The sequence below is a fragment of the Notothenia rossii genome (genome assembly GCF_949606895.1).
Source record: "Notothenia rossii genome assembly, chromosome: 1".
Classification (NCBI taxonomy): domain Eukaryota; kingdom Metazoa; phylum Chordata; class Actinopteri; order Perciformes; family Nototheniidae; genus Notothenia; species Notothenia rossii.
In genome coordinates, this window is record NC_136912.1 from 7877347 (window position 1) to 7903722 (window position 26376).

At 40.8% G+C, this 26376-nt stretch overlaps 2 protein-coding genes across 2 annotated transcripts; both read left to right on the top strand.

The window, feature by feature from the left end:
• Positions 1-739: 739 nt before the first annotated feature.
• On the top strand, positions 740-7784 carry LOC307043220 (E3 ubiquitin-protein ligase TRIM39-like). The gene is made up of 2 exons (XM_079687537.1): positions 740-898; positions 3833-7784. Exon 2 carries the CDS (start codon positions 3841-3843, stop codon positions 5467-5469), a length of 1629 nt encoding a protein of 542 aa, XP_079543663.1. The 5' UTR covers positions 740-898; positions 3833-3840; the 3' UTR covers positions 5470-7784.
• Positions 7785-10376: 2592 nt separating this feature from the next.
• On the top strand, positions 10377-25753 carry LOC307043171 (nuclear factor 7, brain-like). Its single transcript, XM_079687465.1, has 2 exons — positions 10377-10669; positions 22708-25753. The coding sequence occupies exon 2, from the start codon at positions 22716-22718 to the stop codon at positions 24345-24347; it is 1632 nt and encodes a 543-aa protein (XP_079543591.1). The 5' UTR covers positions 10377-10669; positions 22708-22715; the 3' UTR covers positions 24348-25753.
• Positions 25754-26376: the final 623 nt, after the last annotated feature.

Below are 26376 nucleotides of genomic sequence, written 5' to 3' on the forward strand. Positions count from 1 at the left end.
ACTGTCAACTCTATGCAGAATTGTACCATCATTGCAAGAAATATCACATGAGCCAGTCAAAGATTTGAGTTTGTGTCGGGTACCAAAGATCATAGAGAAGGATTTAGTTTTGTTCAAAAGTAACTTGTTCTGGAATAGCCAGTCTTGCAGGAGGGTGAAATCTGACTGGAGTGAAACTTGAATTTGAGAGAGATTTGGTTTTGATGTGTAAATAACGGTATCATCTGCATATAGATGAACATTACAGTTTTGAAAAATGGAGGGCAAATTGTTTATATAAATGGTGAAAAGTAGTGGTCCAAGTGTAGAGCCCTGAGGTACTCCACTATGCTGTATAAGGAGATCAGAACTTTTCCCATTCAAAATAACACACTGTTTTCGATTATGTAAATATGAGCTAAACCAAAGTAATGCACTTCTAGAAAGTCCAATAGCATATAATTTATCAAGTAGTAAATAGCGATCAACAACATCAAAAGCTTTGGTAAGATCAATAAAGATGGCACCAGTTAACTCCCCTCTATCAGCTGCAGAGAACACATCATTTGTGAATTTAAGTAGGGCAGTAGTAGGTTAAAGTATAGCTGAGACAGTTTCATATAAAGATAATAAAGATAAGAAAGACCTTTAGACATACAGTATCTCACTCCTCCCCACTGTTAGCACCACCTTTGCTCCCTATTAACCTGAAGAGTCCCCGGTACCTTCCAATACCTGTGTGAATCAGAGTCAGGGAACATAAGCAGGTGCAGTGAGAGGAGCAGCAGTGGAAAGAGGAGAGCAAAGGTTAATTACTCAGAGAGGCAGCCACACTGCAGTCGAGTCAAGTCTCCGTTTCTCTCTAAAGAAAATACAAACTGAATTCATTTTCTTTTACAACAGTCTCTTCCAAACACTGGTGAGTACAGATGATAATATTTACACTTTGTACAAAATATGATATAACTACTGTATGGTGTGGTTTGTCCACAGCCCTACTGTTCAGCTTCACTCCTGCCATTATTACTGTTTCACTTGCTACATAAATGTTAATCTGTTTTCTGTGACTGTTTTATATGAAAAGTGTTCCACCAAGGAACAAATAGGTGGCTTCTGATGTGATGCAAATAGAAAGAATAAATCAATAGTCTAAACTTAAGGAGAGCTATCAGTGTTATTCTTTAATATAAGTTGGTCTACACAGGGCTAAGGTTGTTAGCAATATTATATCATCATCTGGGCCCAAGAGTTCAAAACTTTGAATCCCTATCTGATCAGATCAGATTTGGATTTTGGGGAGTTCAAAACCAAAAAACAGGATTAGGATCACTTTGATATGCGATCAGATCAGGAAATCCAATCAAAGCTTTAATCTGGATCAAATCTTCAAAACGGGTAGTTCAAACCGACAACACAGGATTGGGATCAGTTTGATCCCAAAAAACTGGATAATCCTGATCCCACCAGAGGGGTGGATTTCCAGTGGATTACCAGAGCAAAATGTACTGTACAATTTATTTTAAAATACGTTTCAATTTAAATAAGAAGGCAACGTTTGTTAACTGAAATAATACACCATTTTTAGCCTTCATGGGAAATACATTTTATTTTTTCAATTTTTGCTCATGTTTGTAGTGGCCTATTTTGTTTTCAACCAAATGTTGATGACATACTGTAAATGTTTATGCTCATAAAAGTATCACAACAAAGATTGTCAATCACAAATGTAATTTAGATTAAAGTTAAAATATCTTCAACAACAAAAAAAGTCCATCTGTCATCACCTTTCAAAAGTAATTGCGGACAATAGCATCTTGCATTGCACCACCACTCAGTCTCTTCTTTAGAGGGAAAGGTTCTGCACTACAGTTGTGACCTGACCAGATCAGCAATGTAGTTGATGTCATCAAGTCCAAATCGAAAACGATTGTACAGTTATTCTGTTGTGTACTGTTGAAGAGGTTTGGGGCGCTCAGTGTGGACCCTTTGGCGGTAACCTTTCCTTCCAGCATGGAAGATGTGAACAATCCCTGCCATGACTGTGTTCTGACTGACAGATCCGTCTGGCCGAAGAACAAATACAGCTGTGCCAGCTTCAGCAAAGTGAAACCTCACTGAGAATTCAGCTCCTCAAAGCACGCCTGGATGATCCAGCTGCTTTTGAATGAAGGTTTTATTGCTGTTACCCTAGTGGGAGTATTTTTTTTAATTACAATTTCATTATGATTTGATGTCCTTTATGTATTTAAAAATATAATTAAACATTATAGATGTCTCTGCAATGTGGTCTCTTGTCTTCCTTGTATTCATTTTTCATGTCCACTAGATGGCGATCGATAGGATTAAAGCTCTGATATTCAGGATTTAGTCATCTGGGCCCAGGAGTTCAAAACGTTTAATCTCAATCAGATCCGATCCGATTTTGAAATCCCATTTTTTGTGATCCAGGATCAGACAAATTGGCCAGATTTTGTCCCTGTAGTTCAAAGCAATTCAGGATAGGATCAGCCTGATCCAGATTACAATTTTTCAAGATGACTAGATCCTGAATATCATTGCTTTACCGATCGCCATCTAGTCGACTTGCCTGATCCTGGATCACAAAAAATGGGATTTCAAAATCCGATCGGATCTGATTGAGATTAAAAATGTTGAACTCCTGGGCCCTGGAGTTCAAAACTTTTAATCTCAAACTTTTAATCTCAATCAGATCTGTTTTAATCCTACCGATCGCCATCTAGTGGACATGAAAAATAATACAAGGAAGACAAGAGACCACATAGCAGAGACATCTATAATGTCTAATTATATTTTTTTATTTGAAAGGTGATGATGGACTTTTTTTGTTGTTGAAGATATTTTAACTTTAATCTAAATTACATTTGTGATTGACCATCTTTGCTGTGATACTTTTATGAGCATAAACATTTATGTCATCAACATTTGGTTGAAAACAAAATAGGCCACCACAAACGTGAGCAACAATGGAAAAAATAAAATGTATTTCCCATGAAGGCTAAAAATTGTGTATTATTTCAGTTAACAAACTTTGCCATTTTACTTAAATTGAAACATATTTTAAAATAAATTGTACAGTACATTTTGCTCTGGTAATCCACTGGAAATCCACCCCTCTGGTGGGATCAGGATCATCCAGTTTGTTGGGATCAAACTGATCCCAATCCTGTGTTGTCGGTTTGAGCTAGCCGTTTTGAAGATTTGATCCAGATTAAAGCTTGGATTGGATTTCCTGATCTGATCGGATATCAAAGTGATCCTAATCCTGATTTTTGGTTTTGAACTCCACAAAATCCAAATCTGATCTGATCAGATAGGGATTCAAAGTTTTGAACTCCTGGGCCCTGGACATTTGATATAATCTTGGATTTCGGTAAAACTGCACGAGTGTCATTTCCTGGTTTAAAGTCTGCATTACAGTAAAGTTATGTCATGTTCTTAATTACCGGACAGTTCTATCCGCTTTATTATTGTGTTGACCCACTTAGTCATTATATCACCATTGATTATTATGATGATTTATCAAAAATATAGACGTGAAAAAACATTATGCACAAATAGTAAAGCCCACAACAATATGACTTAGAGGCATTTAGTGGAAAATGTTGGGGTGTTTTATATTCTCCATATCGCCAAGCCCTAGTCTATAAAACAGGTTTATGGACATATTCATTGCTGTATTGCCATGGTAGCCACGTTGAACTTATTAACATGACTTGAATGGTTATATTTGCGTTGTGCAAGTCAAAACAAAAGCATATACAATTAAATCCCACTTTTTTTTTTCCAACAAAAAAACAAGTAAAAATCATATGTTCCTCCTTTCACACTACAGGTGTAGATATGGCTGCAGCAAGCTACCTGCCATCTGAAGATCAGTTTCTCTGCTCCATCTGTCTGGATGTGTTCACTGATCCAGTCACTTTACCATGTGGACACAACTTCTGTAAAAATTGCATCACTGAACACTGGGATATAAGTGACCAGTGCCAGTGTCCCTTGTGTAAAGATGCTTTTAACACAAGACCAGATTTGAGAGTCAACACTTTGTTCTCTGAGATGGTCGCTCAGTTCAGACAGATGGCTCAACAGAAAGCCAGCAGCAGCAGCTCAGAGCAACAAGTCTTCAAACCAGGAGAAGTTCCCTGTGACGTCTGCACTGAAACCAAACTGAAGGCCCTGAAGTCCTGCCTGGTGTGTCTGACCTCCTACTGTGAGGCTCACCTGGAGCCTCATCTGACAGCTTCAAGCCTGAAAAGACATCAGCTGATCGACCCTGTGGAGAACCTGGAAGACAGGATGTGTCCGAAGCACGATAAACCTCTGGAGCTGTTTTGTAAGACCGACCAGACATGTGTCTGTATGTTCTGCACTGTTTCAGACCACAAGATGCATGATGTGGTTCCTCTGAAAGAAGGATATGAAGGGGAGAAGGCTGAGCTTGAGACAGAAATCCAGCAGATGATCCAGAAGAGACAACTGAAGATTGAGGAGATCAAACACTCAGTGGACCTCAGTCAGGAAGAAGCAGACAGAGAGATAGCAGAAGGAGTTCAGGTCTTCACTGCTCTGAAGGAGTCTGTTGAGAGAGGCCAGGCCAATCTCATCAACACGATCACAGAGAAGCAGAAAACTACAGAAAACCAGGCGGAAGATTTCATCAAAGAGCTGGAACAGGAAATCTCTGAGCTGCAGAAGAGAAGCTCTGAGGTGGAGCAGGTCACACACTCTGAAGACCACCTCCATCTTCTCCAAAGATTCATGTCCCTTAAAGTTGCTCCACCCACCAAGGACTGGACAAAGGTCAGCATCCATTCATCACATGAGGGAACTGTGGTGAGAGCTGTTGTTCAGCTGGAGGAGACTTTCAGTAAAGAGATGAAGAAGCTGATTGAAGCTGATCTGAAGAGGGTCCAGAGGTACGCAGTGGATGTGACTCTTGATCCTGATACAGCACATACTCAACTAATCCTGTCTGATGATGGAAAACAAATGAGGTATGGTGGTGTAAAGAAGAATCTCCCAGATAACCCAGAGAGATTTTCTGATCGTCCTTGTGTTTTAGGAAAGCAGAGTTTCTCTTCAGGCAGATTTTACTTTGAGGTTCAAGTTAAAGAAAAGACTGGGTGGACTTTAGGTGTGGTCAGAGAGTCGATCAACAGGAAGGGAAAGATCACACCGACACCTAAAGATGGTTACTGGATGATATGGCTGAGAAATGGAAATGAATACAAAGCTCTTGATGATCCTCCAGTCCTTCTCTCTCTGAAGTCTCAGCCTCAGAAGGTGGGGGTGTTTGTGGATTATGAGGAGGGTCTGGCCTCCTTTTATGACGTAGATGCTGCAGCTCTTATCTACTCCTTTACTGGCTGCTCCTTCACTGAAAAACTCTACCCATTCTTCCATCCCTGTGATAAGGATGGTGGTAAAAACTCTTCACCTCTGATCATCTCTCCCGTCAGAGTAAACTAATCACTTATCCTATATTGATTTATTTCAATTCAAGGTAATAAACAAACATATTTAGTTTCAAAACTTTATAGCTTCCATCTTATTTTCTACAGAAGCTGTTTATTCTAGCAAATTGATTCATACAAGTCAACATTGTAAATTGCTGCGTTCATCTTATGCCCCTTTCACACCAACGCGGTTCCCATTCTAGCTCCGTGCTAGTGCTCTTCTGGTTCGGAACCGGTTTTTATTTTCAGCCCCCGTTTTGTTCACACCACCCGGAGCCTGACTGGTGCTGCCGCTGCTGCGTCATGACGTCACAGTTTACGTCGCTGATTTTCTACCCAACGGATCTCACAACAACAACAATGGGGGACTGCGTCGGGTCAATGATCGTGTTACATTTAAACATACAAAGCCAGATTCAATTAAATAACGACTTCTCCAACCTTATACTTTTCTCCAGAGTGCCGTTGTTCATTGTTTATGAATGTGTTTCAGCTCCATTTACCGACCGCTGCAGTGCTGCTCGTACACCGGAGTTTATTCTCCCGTTAGCTCCGGGCTAGCTCACACGGCAGTGGCCGCTGTAAAGTCTTCACTGTCTGACTGTCACACAAGCAGCTGATACATATCCCCAGTTCCCCTTAAGTGAATGTGTGTCAGTCTGAATTGACGCTGTTTGGCCTCACAATGCTGTTATAAAAGTTTCTCTGATATAAAATGGGTGATGCTAGCATAGCAACCAAAGCTAAACTGACTACTTGTTGTTGCTATCCTATTGTGGCATAAGCCGTTTTCTACAGGCACATTTTACCGGCGTATTTTTCATTATGATTCTACTTGTGATAGTCGGACACGACAACCTGTGCAGCCCATGTATTGATTCCATCCGATAGCTGCTATAATACAAAACAAAACGTCTGCCTGCTCTCCACAATGATCAATAACAGCGAACGGATGGTCAAAGTAAGGCGCAAATAAACAGAATCACTAGAAGCCTGGTGTTGCCTGACTTTAAAAAGTGTGTTTTTTACAAGTGTGTGGTTGCGTTCTAGTCACTTTGCTCAGCGCTACTGCTTGTTACAACTTTTATTTGCCGTACTCGCCATAAACTGTTAGTTCAGGTTAATCTCGCCCCCCTCCGACGTAAGCGTAACGTAACGCTTCTAGGCCCACAGTTTTTTGGTGCTTAGTAAGAACCGGTTTTCGGTGCTTAGAGCCGGCTCCGCTGCGGTGTGAACAGGAAAAAACGGTGATTATCAGTCTCTAGCTCCGAACCGGCCCTGGAACCGCATTGGTGTGAAAGGGGCATTAGTGGAGAATGTCGATTTAGGGCAGCTGTGGCTCAGTGGATAGAGTGCTGGACTTCGAATCAGGGGGTAGGAAGTTGGAGTCCTACTGCAGTCAGTATGTCGTTGTGTCCCTGGACAAGACACTTCACCCAAATTGCTCCTGTGGGGATTGTCCACAGTACTGAATTTATGTAAGTCGCTTTGGATAAACGCGTCTATCAAATGACATGTAATGTAATAATAATGTAATTTAAACATCTGATGAAGATACAAACATTATTTTTTACTTCCAGAAGGAATCACTGTTTCTAAAAACATAAAATATGTTCCCTTCAGTGTGACAAAATTGTTTTCTATTTGTTGTGCAGCCAAAACATTCTTAATATTCTAATGCAACAGGGCCTATATTAGGTATAAGGGATATTACATGCTTTTAGTGTCTACAGAATAGAGTATTCAATTGTTATCAGCATAAAAGGTTGGACTACATTTGTACAATAAATGATGGACTCTGCCACTACCTATGAACACTACTATATACAGAGAGGAAGTCACTGCATTTAATTAATAATTATCTATCTTTGACAACTATAAATAGTATGAAAAATGCAGTTTAATTAAATAAACATAGGCCGACCAGGGAGTGAGGATGTGCTAAATAAACAAACATATTTTGTGTCAAAACTGTATAGCTTCCATCTTATTTCTACAGAATCTGTTTACTCTGGCAAATTTATTTACACAAGTCAACATTGTAAATTGCTGCATTAATCTTTGTGGAGAATATCTATTTAAACATCTGATGAAGCAAAAACATTATGTTTTACTTCCAGAAGGAATCACTGTTTCTGATACCATGAAATATATTCCCTTAGGTGTGACAAAATTGTTTTCTATTTGATGTGCTGCCAAAAAAAAGCTTACTTTTCTAATGTAACGGGGCCTTTATTAGGTATAAGGGATATTACATGCTTTTAGTGTCTACAGAATAGAGTATTCAATTGTTATCAGCAAAAAAAGTTGGACTACATTTGTAGAATAAATGCCAGCAACATTTTTCTACTTTCTTTAAAAAGGTGGTTTGGTTAATTACTGGTAACTTGAATCGAAAACATCTGTGAATATGTGTTTGTAAAATAAAAAAACCTGTAAAATAAACTTTTTCGTTGAACGACAGACCTGAGTGAGCAGTGACTTGAGCATCCAACACTACACAGATTAGTCTGGTTCAAACGTTAAGTTTTATTTCATGATACATTAATTTAGTTTTTATGAATCCAGCTCAGGAATGATGGACTCTGCCACTACCTATGAACACTACTATATACAGAGAGGAAGTCACTGCATTTAATTAATAATTATCTATCTTTGACAACTATAAATAGTATGAAAAATGCAGTTTCATTTAATTAAAATCTCCTTGTTTATAATTATTTGACCTCAGCTCTATCGAGGGATGGGTGAGATGGCTAAAATCAACTATACCCATTATAGGTCATTTCATACCCATAAGTATAAGGGGTTTAACAATACCAACAACTCAAGGTATGATAATATAAGGATAACAAGTCAATGATATTTGTCAAGATTAGAAAAATAAATTAAGATCCTTCATAAATGTATGAATCTGATGCATCAGCTTTTGTATTCATATGAAATTAGTTTAATATTTTAACTTGAAACGGCATCCATTTTCCTTATTTGAGTTGATTTCTTAAAAAAACTAAACTCAAATGAAGTTCCCTGCCATTTTAAATGTAGAGTTAACTCACAATGAGGTCCTCTTGTGAGAAATCTAATCAGTTCCCAGTTTTATTTTGTACATCCAGATCAAACTAATGCTAAATAATACACCAGTCCTGCAATAAATATAATGGGCATCGATGAGGATAGATAACAGGAAAAGGTTAAAAGTAGTCACATATCTAAAATGATCTTATTTGACATTACATTGTATATTACTATTATTAAAATACTAGATTGATATTGCCTGGGTGAAAAAGGTAAAAAATCTCTGTCTCCAAGAAACTAAATTGTTCTGGTTAAAGGGGACCTATCATGCAAAATGCACTTTTTGATGTCTTTTATACATAAATATGCGTGTCGGGGAACTCACGCAGCGTCAAAAAATAAAACCCTGATCCATGATATGGCGTTTCATCACGGCAGTATTTTAGACAGTAGCTGCCGGGTCCCGCATGAGCTCAGCCCCCTCCTTTTTTTGTTGCTGTTGCTTTTCTTAAAGCTTTTTAGCCAAAATCAGCACTTTTGAATCAGGAAGTGAAATAGAGGGATATGAGGCATGGCTAGAATGGGTGATCTGTTTGGTATTTAGATAAAAACTAAAAAGTGCGTATTTAGAGAGTCTGAAAAAAAGTGCATATTTAGAGAGTCTTAAAAAACACATAAAAAGTGAAAGATTTAGCAATGTTCAACTTACATTTTTCATTTCATTTCAAACCTTTATTTAACGAGATTGGTCCCATTGAGATCATAGATCTCTTTTTCAAGGGAGACCTGCAGCATATAGGTTCCACATGAAACATAAAACAATAAAGGACATCATACATTATATTTAAAGGATACATTTACATAGTTATAGACATTTACAAGTGCCCATAGTATCAATGAGCATTTCATTTAGCCTAGCTTTAAAAACATGCAGAGGAAGGAGATTGCTCAGTTTCAATTCTTGCTGAAGATTGTTCCAAGCAAGTGGAGCTGCGCACATAAAAGCTGTCTTACCTAAGACAGTCCTTGCTCTTGGCACGTCTAACAATACTACATCATGTGATCTCAGACAATAGCTGCTTGCAACTCTCTGTGTTATCAGAGAGCAGATATAATACGGGAGTTTACCCAACAAAGCTTTATAAATAAACATGTACCAATGACTGAGCCTCTTTACAATAAGTGATGGCAAACCTGCCTTGGTATACAGTGTACAGTGATGAGTAAGTGCTTTACAATTTGTGACAAATCTCAGTGTGCTGTGATAGGCGGCATCTAACTTGATCAGGCAATAGGCAGGTGCATTCATATACAACCAATCACCATAGTCCAGCACAGAAAGAATGATTGGTTTGTAAGTACAGTAAAACATAAATAATTGTAATTCTGAATGTTTCTTGAGATCTGACAGCCTTCCTCTTCTACACTTCTATATGTCATCACACAGAACGACCACTAGATGGATCACAAGACTCAGATATGATGAGACAAAGGTTACTTCTTACTCAAAAGGCAAACAATTACATGAGTCAACAAACCTTCATGTGAGGATAATCACTTATACAAGGACATGAAATATAAACAACCTAAGAGAAATCTCAAGAAAGAGACCCCAGCTAATCTTTGCCAGTTTATCAACAAAGTTTGAGAGTTTATTTCTTTAATAAAATCCTTTAAATAAAGTTCCCTGCACTTTTAGAAGTAGAATTAACTCACAAAGTGATCCCCTTTTTATAAACACAGTTTTATTACACACATCTAGATACAAATTCATGCTAAATAATACACCAGTCCTGCCATAGATATGGTATCAATGAGGAGAGGTTCCAATGAAATAAACTGTTCTGGTTAAAGTATAGCTGAGACAGTTTCAACATAATAAAGAAAAACATTTTCACATATCTCACTCTCTCCACTGTTAGCACCAACTTTGCTCCATTTTAACCTGAAGAGTCGCTGGTATTTCCCAACACCTGTGTGAATCAGAGGGAGGGAACACAACCAGCTGCAGTGAGAGGAGGAGCTACAGAGGAAAGAGGAGAGCTTACACGTCACACTCAGGAAACGAAAGTTAAGTTAGTCAGAGAGGCAGCCACACTGCAGTCGAGACTAGTCTCTGTTTCTGTCTAAAGAAAATACAAACTGAGTTCATCAGATCTTTCTCAACAACACAGCAGAGTCTCTGTCAAACACTGGTGAGTACAGCTGATTATATTTACACTGTCAACTAAATATGATATAAGTATGGTGTTGTTTGTCTTCATGCCTACGGTTCAGCCCTCTGGATTTAACTAACTTGTTACTGATTATCTGCGGTTAGGAGTTTATCCTCATTCCTGGTTTCCTGACATTATTAATGTTTATTGATTACTTCCTACATACTGCTTATGTTATGCCCCTAATATGGGGAAAATATAAGACAAAGGAAACAGAGACGATGTTAGCTTGCTTCAAGTCTTATGTATTATGCCCGCCAACAACATGGTACACATAGCACGCTGTATAATACAGAACATGGATTCTTGATATAAAACAACCACTAACAATGCGCGTACTGCAAACACATCCAATTTAACACACAAGATGTCACTTTTTAAATGCACAGTACAAACATACATATCCAAATTAACACCCAAACTCCCCTTCTTGGAGCTAAACTACACTATCATAGCTAGCTGCGCTAGCATAGCTAACGGCGCTCGCAAAGCTAGCATACACAGCTACAACAATTACAGAACCTAGAGAAACCCTCCAAAAATACCTCTAACAACTATCACTATTCACATTAATATTATACACAGTCAGTCTACATATATAACGTTTCTCAAGGATGAACTCACCTAATATGGGGAAAATATAAGACAAAGGAAACAGAGACGATGTTAGCTTGCTTCAAGTCTGATGTATTATGCACCCGCGGCAAGCAACACGCGCCCTCTGCTGGACAGACCCGGAAGGTCATCAACCATGACTTATATCTATTACACACTCCCCTTCAAAACAGATGTCGTCCCGACATTCTAATCCACAATATTATGCCTACATGTCAGCAACATCTATAACATTTATTAAACACATAAAAACATAACACATTGTGTGTGTGAGTGCTCTACTTCTTGCTGCATATTTGGCCAGAAGAAACGGTCTCGAATATGCATTATTTCAGGCTAAACATGTTTAGTACATTTACCTATAAAGTGCAATGTTACAGTCTGGAACTCTTTTCATACATTTGTTTTTGACCTCCTTTGTCACACATAGTTTCAACATAGTCCGTTGCTACCTTGTTAACAGTTCTGCCTGTGCAGCATGTCCAAGTGAACTACACTCCTTTAAAACAGGTGAGTGAGATATGATTGACTGTAACAGTGTCATGTAATGATATATTGTGTGAAAACACAGCCCATAAATGTATCTCATGTCAACAATCACTTTGAATGTGACCTCTGCCGTCCATTTTCCTTTTTATGTGTTCTTTGAGTGTAATGTATGTGCATTTACTCAGTTCAATGGTGTGCAATGTCACTACCCTCATATCCATAGTACTGCTGAAAGTGGTATGGCGGTACAGTGTGTGTCCATGGCACCTTTAAGTTTGTATGCAGAGGTGGTGCTTTTATGTTGTAGCAGGCTGGTGAGCCAAGCCTATCATATGTGAAGACCTTTGGTCGTCTGCATTGTCGTCGATGCCCTTGAAGCTCCTTACTACTGGGGTCACTTTGAGCAGGTGATGGGACAGCATTCTCCACAGGTAGATCCTCAACGTAGCTGTCATTCTCCACAGGTAGATCCTCAACGCAGCTGTTTTCAACGTAGCTGTCATTCTCCACAGGTAGATCCTCAACATAGCTGTCCTCAACGTAGCTGTCCTCCCCCTCCGGCAAGTACCCAACTTCGTGTGCCATTTCTTGTTCTTTCTCTGGCTCAGCTGACAGGTTTTCCTCAGAGTGTATGCATTCAAGCTCCACAGGTGTACTAGTGCACGCAGGATTCACTGTCTCAGGTGGGCATGGATTTGATTGCTGCTTAAGTGGTGCTAGATAATACTCATCATCCTCTTCCTCCTCCCCTGTTTGCTCCGCTTCCTCATTTCTCTCCACACTCTTTCTCTTTGCACGTGGCTGTACTTGAGTTTCCAGCGGCAGGTTGTCACATGGGAGGAGAAGATTACGATGTAAAACGCTTGATCTCCCTGTCCCTCTCTCAGGTCTGAGTTCATAAACAGGGATATCTTGACTCACTTGACGCACAACTGTGTGAATAGCATCTTCCCAGTGATTTCTCAGTTTGCCAGGACCACCGCGAGGTGTCATGTTCCTGATTAATACACGATCACCAGGCTGTAATACTGAGCTTCTCACCTTACTGCCATAATGTGTCTTGCTTCTCATAGCAGCTTTGTGAGCATTTTCTCTTGTGATCTCGTATGCCTCCTCCATGCCCTGCCTCCACTTTTCCATGTAACGATAATGATTACTGTCCCCTTGCTCCACGGTCAAGTCGAACAGCATATCAACTGGCAACCGTGGAGAGCGTCCGTACAACAGGTTGAAGGGTGAGAAACCTGTTACATCACTACGAGTACAGTTGTAGGAGTAAATCAGTTTATTTAGTGAGTCTTTCCAGTTAGTCTTTTGTCTCTCTGTGAGGGTCTTTAACATCTGGAGTAATGTTCGGTTAAACCGCTCGACCTGTCCGTTTCCTTGTGGGTGGTAGGGAGTGGTTCTCGACCCAGCAACTCCACAGTACTTTTTCAATTGTGTGAACAATTGGTTTTCAAATTCACCACCCTGATCATGGTGTATTCTTGTCGGAAAGCCGAATCTCAGCACATAGTCGTTAAAGATTTTTTCTGCAACTGTTTTTCCTGATTTGGAAGTCGTGGCGTAGGCCTGGGCAAAACGTGTAAAGTGGTCAACAATTACAAGAATATATTCATAACCACCCTTACATTTGTCAAGGTGCAAGAAATCAATTGAGACAAGCTCAAACGGTTGAGTGGTGACAATGTTCGTCAGTGGCGCTCTTGTCTGACGGCTTGGTTTCTTGTGCTTGAGGCACACACATCTCCTCATGACATAATCTTCGATTTCTCGTTGCATGTAGGGCCAGTAAAACCGGTCCCGTACCAAAGATGTAGTCCTGTCTGCACCTTGATGGCCCATTTCATCATGGAGCTCCTTTTAATACTGTACTTTTGTGCTTTTCTGGAAGCACAAGCTGTGTTCTGTTTGAAGTTTTCCTGTACAACACTCCACTCTCATTCATCTCCAACTTGTCCCACTCTCTTACGGCCCATCTACACTACAGGCATGAAAAAATCTTGAAGCTGGGCGTGTCTGAAGCTTGGCGATTTTTTGCGAGCAACCAATCACATGAATCTCCCGCCCCCGACATACAGAGCAATAGCAATGTTAAAACGAAGTAAACTGGATATAAACTCTCCAAACAGGCGAAAAAACTATCAGTTTCACCCACTGTCTCTGCCACCTCCCTCCATGCCTGGTTCCTCCGGTTTGTATCCCGGTAAATAGTTCCGGTCGTAAAGAACCGGGTGATTTGCTACCGTAATATCTCGTTTGGAATATGAGGAAATGAACTGCGGTCTGGCTCTCCCAGCTTGCACGCGGTTGGATTGGCTGAGCTTGCACTGGCGGGATTTGCATAAACGGAATTTGATTGGCTGATGCCAAGCATCGAGCCTCAAAAGTTGAACATTGTTCAACTTTTGATGCCGATAGATGCTCGTGATGCTTGCAAAGCCATGCCATGCTCCCCACAATGCAGTTCGGCGAAGATTCAAAATCTTCTACGTCACCCCATTCAAGTGAATGGGCGAAGCGTTGAAAGCATTTTTTGATGCCTGTAGTGTAGACGTACCGTTAGCAGACATAAGATTTGTGAACTGAGTTGTTTGAGTTCTGAGCCTGATGGCTTCTTTTCTGCCAGCTTGTACTGAATCACTGCTCCAACATTGGGATCATTTCTTTGGTCATGTTTGATCTGTCCTATTGTCAATGGAATGATGGATGCGTCTACAGTTAATGCTGCACAACTTAATGAGACACCCATGGACCATGACACACTGGATTCATCCTGGTTCTCCACTGCTTGTGTAGCTGCTCCAATCACATCATATGACATTTCCTCTGTACACTCATCCATGAATACTTCCACGTCCAAAGGCATTCTGGACAGACTGTCAGCATCAATGTTTTCCTTACCAGGACGGTATTTAATTATGAAATGGAAGTCTGCCAGTTCTGCTACCCATCGACAACCTGTTGCATTCAGTTTGGCAGTGGACAGTACATATGTAAGTGGGTTATTGTCACTGTAGACGGTGAAGAATGGTGCATAGTATAGGTAATCACGGAATTTTTCTGTGATTGCCCATTTGAGGGCAAGAAACTCTAATTTGCCTGAGTGTAGATTGTAATTTTTCTCTGCTGTTGTTAAAGTACGTGAACCATAAGCAATCACACGAAGCTTTCCATTTTGCTTTTGGTACAATACTGCCCCCAATCCCTGGTTGGAAGCATCGGTATGGAGGACAAATGGCTGTGAAAACTCTGGGAAACCTAGAACAGGAGGCTGCGAGAGACAGTCTATCAACTGTTCCAATATTAACTGATGCATGTCAGTCCATTTGATGGGTGTGTTGGATGAAACTCCTCTACTGTTTCTTTTTGTTTTCGTTTTTTTCAGCGTTTCAGTTTCTGTAGGTGCTTTAAGCAGGTCATACAAGGGACAGGCAATACGTGAAAAATCTTTGATATACTGCCTGTAATAACTTAATAGTCCCATTATTGCTCTTAACTCACCGATAGTTCCTGGGTGTTTGTTTTTCAGGGCCGTTACTGCAGCAGTATCGGCAGGGTCCACTCTATTTCCCTCAGCAGACACAATTCTTCCAAGGTAACGTACTTGTGTTTTAAACAGGTCACACTTTCTGGGCTTTAGTTTTATCCCATGCTCCCTCAGCCGTTGCAGCACCCTTCTGACAGCATTGATATGATCCTCAAATGTCCTGCTAAACACAAGAACATCATCAAGATATGGCACACATATTTCATCCCTTAAGCCCTCCAAGCACTCTTCCATGCTCCGCTGGAATGCTGCAGGGGCATTCATGAGTCCAAACGGGATTTGTACCCACTCATAAAGGCCCCAGGGGGTCACAAAGGCTGTTAGGTGTCTACTGTCTTTGGCCATGAAACCCTGGTGGTATGCCTTACCCTGGTCCAGCAGTGAAAAGAGTGTGTTTCCTCCCAGGTTATCCATAATGTCCTGTACTCTGGGGATGGGATGGCGATCTGAGTGGGTTTTCCTGTTGAGCTCCCTGTAGTCAATACATAAACGTAGAGTTCCGTCCTTTTTTCTTACGCAGACGATTGGAGAGGAGTAGGAAGACATGGACTTTTCAACCCACCCTTGTGCTATCAAGTCCAGTAAGTAATCTTTCATCTCCTTGTATAAGGGTTTTGGAACAGAGCGGTAGGCTCTTGACACTGGCTCAGCATCTTGTAGTGAAATCTTCATTTGCAAGTTTTCCACACAGCCTATGTCGTCATCAGACTTGGAAAATGAGTCTGATTGTTCTCTTAGCATCTGACTGACTATTTGTCTCTGGTGTTCATCAAGGTGAGTCAAATCCACAGGAGGATCCCACTGCTCATGCACAGGGGGGCTTTCACTGGAGATCTGGGCGTTGACATGGTGGATTGATGCAGCAGGTTTTTGGTCTGTTTTAAATATGTTTGCAGGATATACTGATCTGACTGACTGTACAGTTCCAATAATAGTTCTTGCTGCCATCGTAATGTCATGATTTGTTGTGTTTTGCACACTAACAATAATTATTGGGACTGTATCTGCCTTCACGGACACAAGAGTATCACAAAACTCTAATCCTTCAGGCCATTGTGGGTTCTCATTTGGCTCAAAAACCAGAGTTTTATCCTCTTTGAAAAATGGAGCCTGTACTCGACACTCGAGTTGAATGGAGTTACGTTTAGGCACACTAACTCTCATTTGCTGTTCTTACGTTATAGTCACATGTCTGTCCTACACTCACAGCATTAATAAAGGCTTTTGCTTTGTTTTTTCGAAGATGAGGAAAGGCAATTTTTACTGCCTGTACAAGCTTCTCTTTATCCCCATGTCTTTTCTGGCCTGGCTGACTGGCTATCACAAGGTGCTCAATGACATTAAAGCCAATAATGGGACACTGCTGTTGGTTACCTTTGAGCACTAGCATGGGTATTAGCAACTCGGTATCACTTGCAGTAAGTTTAAAGGACACTTCAAGCCAACCAACATATGGCATTTCTGTACCATTGGCCGCTTCAATTTGTAAAGAGTCTATAGGGTCAATTAGCTCTGCTACATCTCTTAGCGGTACATCAGTTAGATGGCTTTCTTTCCATACCTCATCTATAGCACAAATTTGTGAGCCTGTATCCCAGAGGGCCTGAGTTTTCTGTTCGTGTAGGAAACACCTGATGAGGCACTTTTTCCCTACTAACTCTCTCACAGTAGCTGTTTTTTCTTTTGCAATATTTTGTTTGTGCTTGGATTTGTCATGTGACTGTGTCGCTTTCTTAATACCTGAACATGTGTATGTCTTACAATGCCTTTTGTGTGCAGGCCAATGGTTCTCCTGACATTCTTTAGAACAATACAGTGTAATTTTGCAAGTTGAACAGTATTGTAGTTCCCTACTCTTTTTCTCTTCATTGCAATTTACACAAGATTGGGACTTATCTGTGTGGCCGGTTGCTGCATGTCCCATGGGAGCAACCCCTCTTAGTTTAAAGGGCTCCGCCTAGTGGGTCCCTCTACCCTCTGTGCCTTACAACCTGCTCTGAAATGTTCACTGCTTCCACACCTAAAGCAATGCTGACAGTACTCTTCGCCTGCATGAGTACAGGAAACACACCTAGGTCGGGGGCGTGGTGCTGGGTAGTATCGCTGCGGTGCATACCCTTGTTGAAACTGAGCCGTTTCTCTTACTTGTGCCGGGTGGAATGCCGGTCGGTACTCCTGCACTGCTGCTGGTGGCTGCTGGTGGTACACGCTGTTGGCATTGAATTCAGCCCTATAGGGAGAGGGTTGTTGGGGTGAAAACACAGGATAAGGGGCGGAAATATTAGCTGGTTCTCTGCTTGGTGAGGGATGCTGTGGGGGTGCAGATGTGGCCGTTTGGATCGTTTCTCTGATTTGGGAGACCTCAGCTCTCAGGGCTTGCAACAGCACCATGTCAGAGCGCATTCCTTTGATTTCTGACAGCAGATCAGTGGGCAGAGTAACTGTTTTGCTGGCTGGTGCTTTTCATTTCCACCGGAACTTCAGTGGACTTGACTGTATTCACATTTGTTACTCGTGATGGGGCAGCAAGTTTCTTTTTATCCTGTCTCTCTTTTTCATTGGTGTACGTAGGGCTGCAACTAACGATTATTTTGGTAGTCGACTAATCGGTCGATTATTTTTTCGATTAGTCGACTAATCTAACGATTATTTCTGTCACACCCTCCATCTCTGCTTCCTGTGGGCACGGCTCATTTTCCGGGCTCCAGTGCATGTTTTACCTCAAGTCTGCACACCTGTGAATGTCACCCTGTTGTCCAGTCCCTCTGCCTTAACATAACATGATCCCATAGAAAATTAAAATAATGACTCATGAAACATTTGAATTTGAACTTTGAACTTGTTTAATCAAATGTATTTGAATAACATAAATACAAAAAAATCATAATGAAAACAAAATAAATAATACAAATTCAATCGCATTTTATTCTTGTCATTTCGCAGATCCTTGTTAATTATTATTTTAAGTTTGGAATTAATTACAGCGTCCATAAAGCTCTAGTGTGCTCTACTACGCTGTAAGCTTGGCGCTGTTTAGCAGCTCGTTGGTGGACACGCAGCCTCAACATAACTGAAATAGCGTTTGCTTAGCAAGCATTAACCATGAGACGTTCTGTTTTCCAACATGTAAGCTAACGTAAACATGACTATGGCTAACTTGTTCAAACTTACCCATGATCCAAAGTAGCAGTCCTCACGGTTCCAGGGTGCTTGCGTTTTAAATGCTCGTGCATCACTGTAGTGCTGCCGTGGAATGCCAATTCCCCTTTACAAATTCTGCATTTCACTGACTTCTTTGGCTTGTCGTCTGTGAAATACTCCCACACTTTCGAAACTCTCGGTCTCGCTTTTTTGAGCTCTTCATCACCCTCATTCTCTCTCCTTTCCGCCATCGTTCGTATTCTTTCTTCTTTGTTGTTAGTACAGAATGCAGTCATGGCAGACAATGGAGAGTATACTGCCCCCAGCACTTCCTGTAGTGCATTGCAGTTACAAATGAACATTTGCGCAGTTTTGAATTAACGTTACCGGCTCTCTGATTGTTTTTATACGACGCGTCGACACTAAAATTCCGCGTCGACGAATTTTTATGATCGACGTCGTCGATTATGTCGACTAATTGTTGCAGCCCTAGGTGTACGCAATGTTCACTTTCTCCAGCAGCAGTTCATCCGAAGTACTTATCTGCATGAGGAGAGGCTGCAGGTCACTTTTAATATTGTCATTCTGTAGACCAGTCAGGACAGTATGCATGAAGAGACTCTGGACTAGTGCTGGGTCATATTTTAGGTTTGACTCGGCTTCTTGAGAAGCAAACAGGATTTTCTGTCTCATGTCCATAGTTCTAATCAGGAAGTTTTGAGGCGTTTCTTTACTACTCTGAACCTCAGAGGTGAGTTGTTTGTATAACTCTGTGGCACCTTTCTCCTGGTAATGAGACCTGAGAATTCGGCGAAGGGCAGGCAGTGTAAGGTTTTCCTTCCCTTCAAGGTAACTCCGTAACTGCAGGCCTGGTGTGATGGCACGGATTACAGCATCAATGATCTCTGACTCTGGGTAGCCCTTACTAAAGCCATTTTCAATTTGTCTGGCCAGACTAGAAAATGTGAGCCTATCTTTTTGTCCTGGCTCGCCTATTTGGCCTGCGATCTTAAGATCTTTGCGCCACATAGAACTACTGGGGAGTACTTGGGCCAGATTTCTTTCTGGGGGGCTGAACCCGGCAGGGTGGTTCATGCTTGTGTTCATTAGGTCATGCATTGCATTTTCTTTTTCTTGTAATGACAACCTTAGTGCCTCTACCTCCTTCTGGAGATCTTCCCTTTTGACACTGTCATGTACATTTGTTGTAATTTTGGCTTTGTCTATGATATCCTGCACATTAAGAAGTTCGGACATGCCTTCATCCTCTAGCTCGGCCATTTCTTCACGTTCATTATGCTCTGTGACATGAGAAATTAATTGACTGCGAGATTTACCAGTCACATGCACATTATCCGGTCCTGAAATCTCCAGTTCATTGCACACTTTAATCAGTTGTTCTACAGTCAGTGTATACAATGCACCTGTAATGTCCAGCTGCAGCTTCTCCAATTCAGCCTCCATTGTATCAGAGAAGTGGGCAGAAATAGCAAATGAGGGTTTATCTTACTTAATTAGGTTTTTTTGCTGCTCCCTAGTGGTGACTTTTCACACTTCAGGATGCAGGTTACCAACGTTGTCTGAAAACGACCTCGACTGCCTTTCCAAGCTCCTTTCTCCGATGACTGGGTTGTTTAAGGGGATGATTGATCAGAGGATTCCACTAACAACTCAGGGATGGTCCTCAAATCAAATCTCCCAGCAGCGCCTCCAAATGTTATGCCCCTAATATGGGGAAAATATAAGACAAAGGAAACAGAGACGATGTTAGCTTGCTTCAAGTCTTATGTATTATGCCCGCCAACAACATGGTACACATAGCACGCTGTATAATACAGAACATGGATTCTTGATATAAAACAACCACTAACAATGCGCGTACTGCAAACATACATCCAATTTAACACACAAGATGTCACTTTTTAAATGCACAGTACAAACATACATATCCAAATTAACACCCAAACTCCCCTTCTTGGAGCTAAACTACACTATCATAGCTAGCTGCGCTAGCATAGCTAACGGCGCTCGCAAAGCTAGCATACACAGCTACAACAATTACAGAACCTAGAGAAACCCTCCAAAAATACCTCTAACAACTATCACTATTCACATTAATATTATACACAGTCAGTCTACATATATAACGTTTCTCACGGATGAACTCACCTAATATGGGGAAAATATAAGACAAAGGAAACAGACGATGTTAGCTTGCTTCAAGTCTTATGTATTATGCACCCGCGGCAAGCAACACGCGCCCTCTGCTGGACAGACCCGGAAGGTCATCAACCATGACTTATATCTATTACACTTACTCTTTTTTGTATAGCTGTGTCATATTAAAAGCTCACCACCAAAGAACTAGTTGGAGGTTTAAAATGTGAGGCAACTAGGTGTGTCACAAAGTAATGAGAGCTTTGTTATCAGTGTTATTCTTGAACATAAATTGGTCTACACTAGGGCTAAGGTTGTTATCAATATTATATCATCATCTGGATATGAGACTAGATTGTCAGATCTTTCTGAAGTAGTCAAACGGAATGAGTCATTTCCTGGTTTAAAAGGCTGCATTACAGCAAAGTGATGTAACGTTCTTAAACTTCCAGACATTTCCATATTTGCTTTTTTTCCTGATTATCCATCAAAAATGTTATTGTGTAAAAATGTTTTGCACAAATAGCCAATCTACAATATTGTTAGAGGTGTTGGGGGAAATGTGTTGTGATGTTTTATATTCTCCATATCACCCAGCCGTAGTCTAAACAACAGGATTTCTGCAGGTCTCCCTTGAAAAAGAGATCGTTGATCTCAATGGGATTTGACATGGTTAAATAAAGGCTACAACATTAGGATGTACTCATTGCTGCTTTGCCATGGTATCCATCTTGAACCTATTATGTCTTGAATGTTGACGGCCCGTACACACGGCAGCGTCGCATGCTTCAACGGAGATGCTACCCATTCACTTTCAATGGGGTGACGTCACGCTTTGCCGAAGTGAAGTGTAGAAGTGTATTTTAAATATGTTCTTCTTCCACACGACAGGTATTAATATGGCTGCTGCAAACTAGTGTTGCTACAAAAGTATAAATTAGGCTTACTAATAAGACAACTCAGATCTGAAGCTACACAGGAATCTGCTGCCAAAGTGCAATAAAAAAGACAAAATTAATAGAATCAAACCCATTTTTTGTTGCATTTTATTAGAGTATAAAAATAAATGCCTTTAAAATAGGATGCAAGCAACACTAGTTTCTTAACCTGAATTGATAATAGACTATAATCAATGTAAACAGAACAGATCTTAATGTTTGCATTCTTATACCATTTTGTACAATAATTATAATGAATAAGTTCAAACAAAGTAAAACTTACAGCTGATTAATAACGGTACCTAACTTGAGTTTTTATTATATCAAAAACCTGTTGAAATGCTACTGTTATTTTTACTGTCCCCCAAAAGTGTGTCGGCAGCCTCCAGGAATGCTTCTTTCACAACTTCGCCGTCTTTGAAAGACTTCATGTGTTTCGGAAAAACGTGACTGACACGATAAGATCCTATGGTAGCAGCCTTGCTCTTGTTGTTGGGCCTGGTGAAAATGGACTGCTGTGCATTTATCTGTCCTTTCAGGCCCCTCCCCTTTTGGGAGCGTAGGGCAGAATTAGGAGGGAATTCCGTCTCGTAGCTTGTGTGCACTGTTTTGAAATGCCGCTCCTAAATGGCCCTTCTTCGATAAAGCCACGCTCGCATTGCAGATGAGACAGATGGACTTTGAATTGGAATTGATACCAAAATAATCATCCTCCCACTCGGAGTGAAAATTATATATTTTGGGCTTTTTTGCTTCAGCCAAAATTGCGGTCTTGTGTGTGTGCGGGCTGTCACTCCTTTTGCCACGGACAACGTCAGCAAAATAGTGCCCACTGCCCACCAGCTACGCCCCGACACATCGGGTCGAAAATTATGTTATAGGACATTAACGATAAAACTGAATATTGTTGTTCTATTTTTAGACACATCTCGCGATCGACTGGAAATCTCCCCGCGATCAACCGGTTGGGCACCCCTGCCGTAACGGTTGCTCAAGCTTGGCTTAGTGAAAGTAGAAACAAGTTCAACATATATTAAATTGTAAATGACTCTGGCCAAAATCAATCCCAATTCTCTCTTTTTCTGTAACTGTATTATAAAGACATTGTTCTTCCTTCCACACTACAGGTGTAGATATGGCTGCTGCAAACGATGTACCATCTGAAGATCAGTTTCTCTGCTCAATCTGTCTGGATGTGTTCACTGATCCAGTCACTTTACCATGTGGACACAACTTCTGCAAAACCTGCATCACTGAACACTGGGATAGGAGTGACAGATGCCAGTGTCCCATGTGTAAAAAAGAGTTCAACACAAGACCTGAGCTGCACGTTAACACTTTGTTCTCTGAGATGGCTGCACAGTTCAGACAGTCGCCTCAACTGAAAGCCAGCAGCAGCAGCAGCTCAGAGCAACAAGTCTTCAAACCAGGAGAAGTTCCCTGTGACGTCTGCACTGAAACCAAACTGAAGGCCCTGAAGTCCTGCCTGGTGTGTCTGACCTCCTACTGTGAGACTCACCTGGAGCCTCACCTGACAATGTCAGGTCTGAAAAGACATCAGCTGATCGACCCTGTGGAGAACCTGGAAGACAGGATGTGTCTGAAGCACGATAAACCTCTGGAGCTGTTCTGTAAGACCGACCAGACATGTGTCTGTATGCTCTGCCATGTTTCAGACCACAAGATGCATGATGTGGTTCCTCTGAAAGAAGGATATGAAGGGGAGAAGGCTGAGCTTGAGACAGAAACTCAGCAGATGATCCAGAAGAGACAACTGAAGATTGAGGAGATCAAACACTCAGTGGACCTCAGTAAGGAAGAAGCAGACAGAGAGATAGCAGAAGGAGTTCAGGTCTTCACTGCTCTGAAGGAGTTTGTTGAGAGAGGCCAGGCCAATCTCATCAACACGATCAAAGAGAAGCAGAAAACTACAGAAAACCAAGCAGAAGATTTCATCAAAAAGCTGGAACAGGAAATCTCTGAGCTGCAGAAGAGAAGCTCTGAGGTGGAGCAGGGCACACACTCTGAAGACCACCTCCATCTTCTCCAAAGATTCATGTCCCTTAAAGTTGCTCCACCCACCAAGGACTGGACAGAGGTCAGCATCCATTCATCACATGAGGGAACTGTGGTGAGAGCTGTGGTTCAGCTGGAGGAGACTTTCAGTAAAGAGATGAAGAAGCAGCTTGAGGCTGAACTGAAGAGGGTCCAGAGGTACGCAGCGGATGTGACTCTTGATCCTGATACAGCACATCCATATCTCATTCTGTCTGTTGATGGAAAACAAGTGAGGTATGGTGGTGTTAAGAAGAATCTCCCAGACAACCCAGAGAGATTTACTGATTGTATTTGTGTTTTAGGAAAGCAGAGTTTCTCTTCAGGCAGATTTTACTTTGAGGTTCAAGTTAAAGGAAAGACTGAATGGGAATTAGGAGTGGCCAGAGAGTCGATCAACAGGAAGGGAGAGATCAAACTGAGCCCTCGGTGCGGTAACTGGTCTATATGGCTGAGAAATGGAAATGAGTACAAAGCTCTTGCTGGCCCTTCAGTCCTTCTCTCTCTGAAGTCTCAGCCTCAGAAGGTGGGGGTGTTTGTGGATTATGAGGAGGGTCTGGTTTCCTTTCATGACGTAGATGCTGCAGCTCTTATCTACTCCTTCACTGGCTGCTCCTTCACTGAGAAAATCTATCCATACTTCAACCCAAGTATGAATGATGGTGGTCAAAACTCTTCACCTCTGATCATCTCTCCTGTCAGAGTAAACTAATCACTTCTCCTATATTGATTTAATTCCATTCAAGGTAATAAACAAACATATTTAGTGTCAAAACTATATAACTTCCATCTTATTTTCTACAGAATCTGTTTACTCTGGCAAATTGATTTACACAAGTCAACATTGTAAATTGCTGCATTAATCTTTGTGGAGAATATCTATTTAAACATCTGATGAAGCAACAAACATTATGTTTTACTTCCAGAAGGAATCAATGTTTCTGACTGATACCATGAAATTGGTTTCTATTTGTTGTTCACCCAAAACAAAGCTTACTTTTCTAATGTAACGGGGCCTTTATTAGGTATAAGGGATATTACATGCTTTTAAGCCCCTGTCACACTGTCCCGAAATTGACACCCGATGGACACACGAATATGGAATTGTGAATTTTGCACGAAGATGGCCCCGAACCACACACGAAGGCAACATTTACATTACATTTAAGACATACAACTGCAACGAAAGTAACAAAAACCATTATGTTAAAGTACTATGATACTGTACTGATATTTTCAGACTTTGTTCTTTACTTTATCCGTCTTTATATGTAGAAGATATTACGTTTTCTCCGTCATGTTGTTTCCATAGCAACAACAACTTCCCCACCTTCAAAATAATATATTATATCCTTTTTAATTTCACAGAACACAAATTGGGTTATTTACATAATATGTTTACATGATTTTGTTGTGCAATAAAACAACCCGATGGATAAATTAAAAGTTCAAATTCAGCTCTGATCGTAACAACATCGGACCATTCGTGAGGTCATCTTAAGCCATCGTATGACCGCCGGTGGAGTTTCTTATGGCTCCGGCAGCAACTTCGTGAGCGGTGGCAAAATCTTTCGAATGCCAAAAAATTGCCCAAGGACCTTGCGAAGGTTCATTTTCGCGTCTAATTCGTGTGTCAATTTTGCCCTTCGTAAGGCCATCATGAGAGCATCGTGTTATCATCGGTGCCCTCACTCTGATCGGGGCGAATGCCCGATGGCACCGATGATAACAAGTGTGCCTTACGAAGTTACCGCTCACGAAGTTGCTGCCGGAGCCTGAGAAACTCCACCGGCGGTCATACGATTGCTTAAGATGCCCTCACGAATGACCCGATGTTGTTACGTTCAGAGCCGAATTTGAACATTTCCTTCATCGTGTGTCCATCTGGTGTCAATTTCGGGACAGTGTGACAGGGGCTTTAGTGTCTACAGAATATAGTATTCAATTGTTATCAGCATAAAAAGTTGGACTACATTTGTAGAATAAATACCAGCAACATTTTTCTACTTTCTTTAAAAAGGTTGTTTGGTTAATTACTGTTAACTTGAATCAAAGACATCTGTGAATATGTGTTTGTAAAATTAAAAACCTGTAAAATAAACTTTTTGTTGAACAACAGACCTGAGTGAGCAGTGACTTGAGCATCCAACACTAAACAGATTAGTCTGGTTCAAACGTTAAGTTGTATTTCATGATACATTAATTTAGTTTGAATGAATCCAGCTCAGGAATGATGGACTCTGCCACTACCTATGAACACTACTATATACAGAGAGGAAGTCACTGCATTTAATTAATAATTATCTATCTTTGACAACTATAAATAGTATGAAAAATGCAGTTTCATTTAATTAAAATCTCCTTGTTTATGATTATTTGACCTCAGCTCTATCGAGGGATGGGTGAGATGGCTAAAATCAACTATAGCCATTATAGGTAATTTCATCCCCATAAGTATAAGGGGTTTAACAATACCAACAACTCAAGGTATGATAATATAAGGATAACAAGTCAATGATATTTGTCAAGATTAGAAAAATAAATTAAGATCCTTCATAAATGTATGAATCTGATGCATCAGCTTTTGTATTCATATGAAATTAGTTTAATATTTTAACTTGAAACGGCATCCATTTTCCTTATTTGAGTTTATTTCTTAAAAAAAATAAACTCAAATGAAGTTCCCTGCCATTTTAAATGTAGAGTTAACTCACAATGAGGTCCTCTTGTGAGAAATCTAA

What these genes read in the sequence shown, in the direction of transcription:
- LOC307043220 (XM_079687537.1), top strand. Translation starts at nt 3,841, where the DNA reads ATGGCTGCAGCAAGCTACCTGCCATCTGAAGATCAGTTTCTCTGCTCC.
- LOC307043171 (XM_079687465.1), top strand. Translation starts at nt 22,716, where the DNA reads ATGGCTGCTGCAAACGATGTACCATCTGAAGATCAGTTTCTCTGCTCA.